Source organism: Camellia sinensis, chromosome 1 (assembly GCF_055761805.1).
Source record: "Camellia sinensis isolate YWXY chromosome 1, ASM5576180v1, whole genome shotgun sequence".
Classification (NCBI taxonomy): Eukaryota; Viridiplantae; Streptophyta; class Magnoliopsida; order Ericales; family Theaceae; genus Camellia; species Camellia sinensis.
The window spans coordinates 145,052,755-145,061,741 of NC_138961.1; the positions used below are offsets into that span (position 1 = coordinate 145,052,755).

Below are 8,987 nucleotides of genomic sequence, written 5' to 3' on the forward strand. Positions count from 1 at the left end.
GCAGATTAGGTTAGTTGGGGGATTAGCATTTTTAAAATTGTTAGTCTTGAGAATTCATTTGGATCTTATGTTTAGATTGACCAAAGATTATATGGAGGGATTAATAAAATTCTATCAATTTTGTAGCTTTTGCCAGTGTCTAGCCTCTTATGTCTGTCTAAATTTTAATATTCTTAAAACTGTCATGTATGTATGTTCTTTTATTATGAATGAAGTTTTTATTTTCGTCAATAAAACAAAAACAAATAATCTACATTCAAATGTTGCCTCACAGAATTCTTAACATAGAGTTTCCTCCACCTGCTACGAGAAGAAAAAAAGAAAAAAGTATTTTTTTTTTTCACAAACTGTTGTTCCCTTTTCTTTTCCTTCATAAATCCAAGATCCAAACAGCCTTTAGTTGCAGGAGCATTACTCTCATTTTAAATGAAATGATAAACTACATATTTGTAATCTACCATTAAACCCAACACCAACAAAAGAGCATGTTCAACTGCACAACCATGCAGCCAATATATTTTCCCTCACCACTAAGATATGATTAAATAACATTGATAATAATTTTTGTTCCAAATATTCTAGTCTACCCATCTCAACTCAAAGTACCTTGGTATTCACTAAAATAAAACTTCATGTCTGCCAAAGATCAACTTCACAAAACACGCACAAAGTTCATCTGGTGTTCAAATCGAACTCTCCCACTTCACGCCACTCATGTTGTATGCTTGTTTCTTCATTCTCTGTCTCTTCGTCATTCAAGAAATCCTCAGATGGTTCTTTCTCCTCTCTCTGTGTATTGTTTCCCCATCCGTTAATCATTTCATCAGTGTTAACTCCCTGCTCCTGCTCACCCACTTCATGACCACCAATTGCAGCAACATCACTGCCTTGAGACCCAAGTGCACTTCCTCGTATTGGAGCACGTGCCATAATTTCTGCATGAGCCTGTGACTCAGCTCGAGCTTGTTCCATCTGAGCCATGGCTGCCATCCGCAACTTAGCTTCATGAGCTTCTCGACCAACTTTCTCCCTTGACTCCATTTCTGCCCTCAGTTCAAACATGGCTCGTCTTTCTTCTTGTAGGAGAGCCTGCTCAATCATCAACCTCTCCTCTGATCTGAATTCCCCAAGAGCTCGCTTGCGCGAAATTATATTGAAGGCAAGTGCCTGTTTCTCAAACGTGGCTGTGAACTCTGCAACTTTGGCAGCAATGTTATGGTCCCACTGTTGAGAACGAGACAGCATCTGTCCTGTTGTGTCAGAATCAAGGATCCTATCATCCTCCTCAGCTTCATAATCTGCCACCACATGATAAGGTAGTAATCTGCACCCAAAAAAAAAATGGTGACAAAAATCAGGAAATTATTAAGTCTGAAAGTTAAGATGAACTCCCGCACTTCCCTGGCAAAATATTATAGCTACCAAGCAAGATCTTTCATTTTCAAATTTCCAAAAATTATTTGCACAAAAGAGGTTGAAATCAAATAATTAGTATTCTGTCACATGCCAAACAATACATGATGTTACATATCCCACACCACTCAAGATTCTTTTTGTGAGAAACCATATTCTTCCTTGATGTAGCTAAGAATACATCCCATTACAACACATTAGTGGTTGGTCGGCGCTTGCCCGACTTGATGTGTCAAAATGTTCACAATCAGGGAATACACTGTTAGCACCACATTCAATAACGAAATTGAATGCAAGGGTATTTGTTACAGCAAAGAGCTTAGTGGACCTCATACCCAAAGCTTTAAAATGATAAAAATCCATTTCTGATACCGAAAACATTAAACTCGCTTTGGCCCAAACTATTAGTGCTTTCCAATTTGAGATGTCCCAAAATATAATCCTCTTTCAAAAGTCAAAACCTAATTTCTAAAATTTCCAAAATTATCCCCCTTATAAATAGTTACGATTTTACTTACAAGTGAGAATAAAGGGCAGTGTTGGAAAACAATACTTCTTATTTAAATTTGGGAGCATTGATTGCCTGTCCCCTTAAAAAAAGTTAAAAATCCTAAACAGACTAACATTGTGGGACAAAGGGAGTCTTATGATGCATTGTTCATCTCACGCAATGTCTCGATTGAGGGGTTTTGGGAGGGAAGTGAGGGTTATGGCGGGGAAAAAATATATTCATCTTATGTTGATTGTTTTTAAGAAGAGAAAAGGGAGAAGTATCAAGGGGGGTTGTGGGAAAAGAAAAGTGCTACTTATGCTTATGAGAAAGTTTTTTAAGCTAAGGTTTTATTGAACTCATTCAAGCTCACCAAGTTCATAACTATTGTTACATTAAATAAAGTTCAAAGTCCACAAGCCATATGTTGTATCAAATCCAACCTCGAAGCATTTGCACTAATATCTATTAATTGTGAATGCCACTCTATAGAAGATTATGAAAATATGAGATTTGAGTTTGGATATGGCCAGGGATTAAACTAAAAAGTTTGACCAATCTAGAAGTTGATTACTTGGGAATACAGAAATTTAAGCAAGCTTAAAAATCAGCATCATGTGTTCTTTAGTATAATCTTAATTAAATGGGCAATTCCTCTTAATAGTCAAATTCTCTTTCTATGACGTCCAAAAAACCCTCAATTGCCGAGTTAATAATCCCAAGAATCACATATACAAAAGTGTCAATGAGCAACATTTCAACATAGTCGAGTTAATAACCCCAAGAAACGCAACAGAGTCGATTTTCATGCCTTCCTTTCTACTCTTGCCAAAACTTACTACACTCGAGTATGCATAAACTGTATTACCCGCACTGGGAGAATAACAAAATCAAAGCCCCACATCTCCGTAGCCATTCTTACAATATTATGCACATCTCTTTGCACATACAACACCAAGACCAAGTCACAAAATTTACAATGGACAGAATTATCCATGGAATTTTGCACGAGTGGTTGTCCACGGAAAAAAAAAAAAAAAAAAAAAAACTCTAGAATGGGCTTTAGAGCTCCAAATTCCTTTTCCAAGAAAAAGAAACACCCGAATTACCCTAAAAAGCATTATAGAATGATTTAACTTCAAATTTCCTAGGCTGGGGTCGTGGTTGATAATGCAATTTAGTGTTTCAAAATGAATACATTATGTGATCTTGCAAATAAGTGCATTGGTTAATGCATAAGGATCTATCACTTAAAATCTGAAAATTGATTGAAATGGGTCCCAAATCTAAGTCAATGAAACTTACGACTGAACCCTGAATATGTTCATTGGAAGGTGAATTTTATCTTCATTCTACAAATCTAAACATTCAGTACTTAAATGTTTCAAGACCAGAAATTCAGTGCTAAAACTTTCAGTATTTAATTTTCAATTTATCAAACACCACCTTGGACATATTCCAACTAGTATCATCTCCACACTCCCAACAACTATGTCATAAAGTGAGGAGAGCCTACAAGTTCTCAAACTCCCAATCCTGTAATGCATGTCTAAGAAATGCATCCCAAAACACCTAGCTCCCGTCTAAATGCAAGAAGAGATGGGAAAGCCATCCATAGTGCCTCCCGTCCAAAATCTCACCACTTCACGCCCCCATGAAGCATGGATATGAACATGATATGGATAAGTAAAGGGTTACGGCGATAGGAAAAAATCTAAAAAATTAGGATATGGGTATAGTCAAGATCTAAGTTACACGGACACGGATACGAGGATCGGGTACGGGTGCGTATCTAGGGGTCAGACACTTTAAAATTAAAAATTAAAGATATGTGGATATGTATCCAAATTTAGATACGGATACGGGGATACGTTAAATATATATATATCTTTTTTTTAAATATAATTATTAAGATGAGTTATATTATATAAATAACAAATAATTATTTTACATATATGTGTTTATTTATTTTTATTAATATATATAAATATATACTACCTTATAAATATATTATATGTTATACAATAATTATTATATAATATATAATAATAATTGTTATTATTATAGTTATTATAATAATAATTATTAACTATTATTATTTTATATAGATATATACGAATGGATATAGACAATAGTTATTATTATATTTATTATAATAATAGTTATTAACTATTATTATTTTATATAGATATATACGAATATAGATGTGAAGGAAGATCAGCGAAGGACGAGAGAGAGAGAGAGGGACAAGAGAGAGAAGCGCAGCGAAGGAAGCGATCGATCGATTGATCGATTGCGATTGCGATTGCGATCGCGAGGGAGAAAGAGAAAGCGAGAGAGAGAGAGAGAGTCGTCTGGGGGTGTTCGGCTGTCCGATCGAGTGACGGAGCTTCGATCTTCGACTGGATTGACCGAATGGAGCTTCGACTGGATCATTCGATCAGGTTATCTCTTGCTCTCACCTCTTTCATTTCTTTTGCTGTGAGCCGTGTCCGATAGAGAATAAACGAATCGACACAGAACCCACACCCGCACCCGTGTCGTGTCGTGTCGACACGGGTACTTCGCCCCAAAGTGGCGAGTCCATGTAACACAGGTCAAGATGCATCCGTGTAAAAAAAAAAAAAAAAAAATTAGTAGTATATTATTTATAAGCTCAAAGAAAGCTCTTTTAAAAATTTAAGGTCAAAATCATGTCTAAACTATTTATGCTGCCCCTGTGCTTTTCCGTTTCACAATTTATCATATACAAAAGTGTTGTACACAAGTCACTTTCTCGTTGAATTGTTGAACTAATATTATTTTCTTGTTTATCCTTCCTTTATGGATACGCATATACGACACATTTGACAGATGAAGGATACATCAATTTGATAAATTTTAAAAAAATAGGACACGATTTTAATCTCACTATTTTTTTCTTCTCTAAGACGTGAGCAAAGTATTGAAAAAGTGATTATGTATTTATCTCAATAATTATACTATAATGCTATGCGAGGATAGTGACTATTTATCTTAATAATTATATTTTAATCTCACTATTTTTTTTTCTTCTCTAAGCATAGTGAGGTTGGCGACAATGCAATTCACAAAATCGAAGTAAGTTGGTTTAAGTGGAGGCGTGCATTTGGCATATTATATGATCGACAAATACCAACAAAATTGAAAGAAAGTTTGTATAAAACATCTATAAGACTAGAGGTTTTTTGAAGGACAGAATGTTGCGTAACTAAGAAACATGTGCACAAAATGAGTGTTGTTGAGATGACAATACTTACATGGATGTATAATAAGAATAGAAAAGATAGAATTATACTTAGACAAGACTACATTCGTGAAATGGTAAGAGTAGCACTTATTGAAGTTAAATTGAGAGAGAACATGATAAGATGGTTTGGTCATATAAAATGAAAACCTATACAACAATAAGGAAAAGTGATAGGATCACCATAAATGGAGATGCTACAGAGAGGGGAAGACCTGAGTTTTTATGGAATGCGGTAATGGAAAAAGGCAAGAATTTATTTAATTTAATTGAGCATATAGCCTTTGATAGAGTTTAATGGCGAGAAAGGATTCATGTAGCCAATCTCACTTGATTAGGATACAAGACTTAGTTTGGTTTAGTTAGGTTTATTTTAACGTTCAATCAATTTTTAGCTAGTTAATTGCCATTGTTCTTCAATTTCTTTGAATGCAATTCAAATTTCCTTTTACAGCACTTGTCTTGTTCCTTTTTCATTTCAACACCCAGGAGATTTTAAGTCCTCTTCACAGAGACAAGAAAAGAACCAAGTGGTTCTCACTCCTCGACAAAACTCAATCTCTTGTTTTAGAAGTTAGATACTAACCACATTGGGCTGCACTCAATCCTGGCACGCTCAAGCATTCAGATCTGAGCCCAGAGATTTCTCCAGCGAGAAACATTAGTTTGAGGATGAAATATGAAAAAATGACAATAGTTTAGGGGGGAACAAGGGAAATTAATCCAATTTTAAATTAAACACTGAAGAATAAATAATGTTGGTGTCATTGATATACTACTGAGTGAGTGAGTGAGTGAGTGACTCTGTTTCCTAGTCTGTCAAGAGTCATGGAACAAAGCAATCAGTCTATGAGAGTTGTGCATGTAACAAAGTGATATCAAACTTGAGTTCCTGAAACATTGTGAGATGCATATGAGTATATTTCATATATTCGGAAGGTTGTTTCCTCATTTCTGCCCTATCAAATAATGCATTTAAATAATATATACATAATTACAGATATTGTCCTACATATATAACTTACGATTATGCATAACATTCTCCAATAATTTTTACAACAGACATTTGAATCGTAGAAAGAAGAAACAATTCAATTAAAGTGACAGTGAAAATGTAGATAAGCATAGACAAAGCCAACAAAAAAATAATGAATAAAATTGAGACTCTATTGATCTAGATTTAGATTTAGATTAAGATTTAGATTAGAACAGAGTTTAGGAAAGAAAGAGAAGGGGAAGAAAGACCTCTCGCAAGCGTCTTCAAGGGAAGAGAAAGGGCGCTTGAAGTCAGGATGACAGACTCGCCAGGCATCCTGGTACGCCATCTGGAGCTCCGCCTGATTCACCGGGGGTCGAATTGCCTTCTGTTGCTGCTGCTGCTGCTGCTGTTGTTGTTGTGGATTTGAGTTAGGGTTTTGATTTTGCTGTTGATTAGGGATGGAATTGGAATTAGGGTTAGGGTTAGGGTTAGGAATGGGGGTTTGTTGTTGTTGTTGTTGTTGTTGTTGTTGTTGTTGTTGGGGGTTGATGGAGCGGTGTTGTTGAAAGCCAGGAGGTCTGAGATGAGCGTCGATGTTGGAAGGAAAACGAGAGATAGCCGCTTGCTGCTGCTGCTGCTGTTGCTGTTGTTTCTGCAGTTGTTGGAAGATGAGGAGCTGTTGTTGCTGTTGTTGTTGCTGCATCATCAGTTGCTGCTGAACCAATGCCTTTGCCTCTTCCATCTCTCTGTCTGTCTGTCTCTCTCTCTCTCCCTAAATTTATCAATGTCGTTGGTTGGTTTGTTCAGCGAATTTTACTAACGATCCAGCGGTTTGGTGCTTATGTGATTTGGTTCTTGATATTGTAACGGTAATTTATTTGATTTTAAATCTTGTTTTAAATAAGAGTAATTAAAAATATTATTTGTTAATTTAATAAAATATAAATTAATTTGATAAAAATAAATATCAAAAATATATATATTTTTTAGGTATTTTTTTTAATTTTATTTTACTAAATTAATTTTTATTATGTGTTTAGATGATGATCATGTAATGAGCAGTTATTTTTATTTTCATTAAATTAGTTTCTATTTTTCTAAAAGTCAAATATGAGATCAACTTTGATATCATTATTCATTAAATCAAAAAATTCAAAATTAAAAATATTTTATATATTAAATATATCGATTACACATTAAAATCTTAACAATCATCTATTACATGATCATCATCCAAGCACATAATAAAAATAAATGTCTAAAATATTTACTAATTTTACATAATTTTATCTTTGGTGGATAGAAATAATTTTTTAAAATCCAAAAATATTTTTTTGACATTTATTTTTATCAAATTAGTTTATATTTTATCAAATTGACAATTTTACCCTTGAAATTAAGCAATTGTATCTTCAATTGTCTTTATTTAGAACAAAATTCAAGATTAAATGTGTCACAATTAAAAAGTCAAGGGCCAAAATGACACGAGTACCAAACTATAGGAATTATTAGTGCAGTTCGCCCTCGTTTGTTACTTCGTTGATTCTTCTAAACCCTCACAACTGTTCATGAATAGGCTCAAAGTCCTTTGACAAGCGTTTAACTTCAAACTCGAATTTGACCTTGTTCAAATTTTAATAAACAAATTAAAACATATTAAAATTTGGTTGGTTCATTAATTCGTTTGATATTTAGGATTAAGCATCAATAAATTTAAAAAAGATCTTAAAAATTGATTCGTCCTCACTTTTGTTTTTTGAACCCAAAAGTCCCAATCACACTGAATTTATGTAAAAACGAATTGTTTTTATTAGTGGATTTTCACGGATGTGCAAAATTACGCATTTGGGCAAAAACGTGCACTAGAGAGGTTTTTGCTTTTTCCTTCCATGCTGAACGAAATCCATACTATGATTTTAGAAAGATTCGTGTTGCAAATGTGACACTGGCCTGTTTGGTGTATCCATTAAAATAGTTTATAAATTATAACTTAATAAGTTATAGTTTATGACTTTAATAAGAAATTGTTAATCTGCTTGATGTACCTGTTGAATTATAGATTTAAGTTGCTGAGTAGTGTTTGTTAAACAAGCTGTGAAATAGCTTTTTCAATTAATTTTTATTTATTGTTATTTACTACTTGTCTACATTTCTCATAAAAAATAATAATAATAATTTATAGTCCATTTGGGTTTTTTTTCTATTTTTACAAAAATAAAAAATAAAAAATAAAAAAATCTAAGAGTGTAACCCTAAATTAACATGTCCACAGCAGAAGGTGATAATCAGAAGCAAGGGGTGAGCAGCTTCTCAGAATCAGCTTTTTTGAGTTAAAAATAAACTGTTAGAATCAGAAGCTGTTTGAAATAAGTTTAACCAAACAATCCAAAATAGCTTTTTCGTAGCTAAAAGGTATAAGTTAGCTTTGAAAAGCTAAAACAAACACCCCCATTATTATTTTTCCCTTCCGAAATTAGTGGAGTTGTAAGTGGGATTGAGGGATTTTTGCTTCAAATTTTGGTGTTCGTGAGACGACGTTAGGATTCTAGTCTCACATTGTGGAATTGTGAGTGAATATCGAACGCATCCTAACGTCAAATTTGAGGAGGTCGAGTTGTTGTTAGGTTTGAAGGTTTGGGTGTAGTAGTGAACGTTTGATTTACGGCAATGAAACGGGAATGTATGAATTTCTACCTATTCGAGGGAGTCGTGATGTTTTAAGTCGTCATAAGGGTCGTATGTTGGCATGAATTCATAAATGTTTGTGTTGCATGCATGCTTGTGATTTTGTGCCTGTTATGTATGTGTATTTGGTGTTTATGGTTTGTAGAGTTGGGGGT

General features: G+C 34.0%; 1 protein-coding gene across 1 annotated transcript; it reads right to left on the minus strand.

The window, feature by feature from the left end:
• Positions 1 to 486: 486 nt before the first annotated feature.
• Positions 487 to 7,018, minus strand: LOC114262541 (uncharacterized). The gene is made up of 2 exons (XM_028202907.2): positions 6,414 to 7,018; positions 487 to 1,324 (listed from the first exon to the last, which is right to left on the minus strand). Exons 1-2 carry the CDS (start codon positions 6,887 to 6,889, stop codon positions 673 to 675), a joined length of 1,128 nt encoding a protein of 375 aa, XP_028058708.2. The 5' UTR covers positions 6,890 to 7,018; the 3' UTR covers positions 487 to 672.
• Positions 7,019 to 8,987: the final 1,969 nt, after the last annotated feature.

Excerpts from the sequence above, each read along its gene's own strand:
- LOC114262541 (XM_028202907.2), bottom strand. The coding sequence starts at position 6,889 with ATGGAAGAGGCAAAGGCATTGGTTCAGCAGCAACTGATGATGCAGCAA. Across the intron at positions 1,325-6,413 it reads CTTGAAGACGCTTGCGAGAG|ATTACTACCTTATCATGTGG; the intron begins GTCTTTCTTCCC and ends TTTTGGGTGCAG.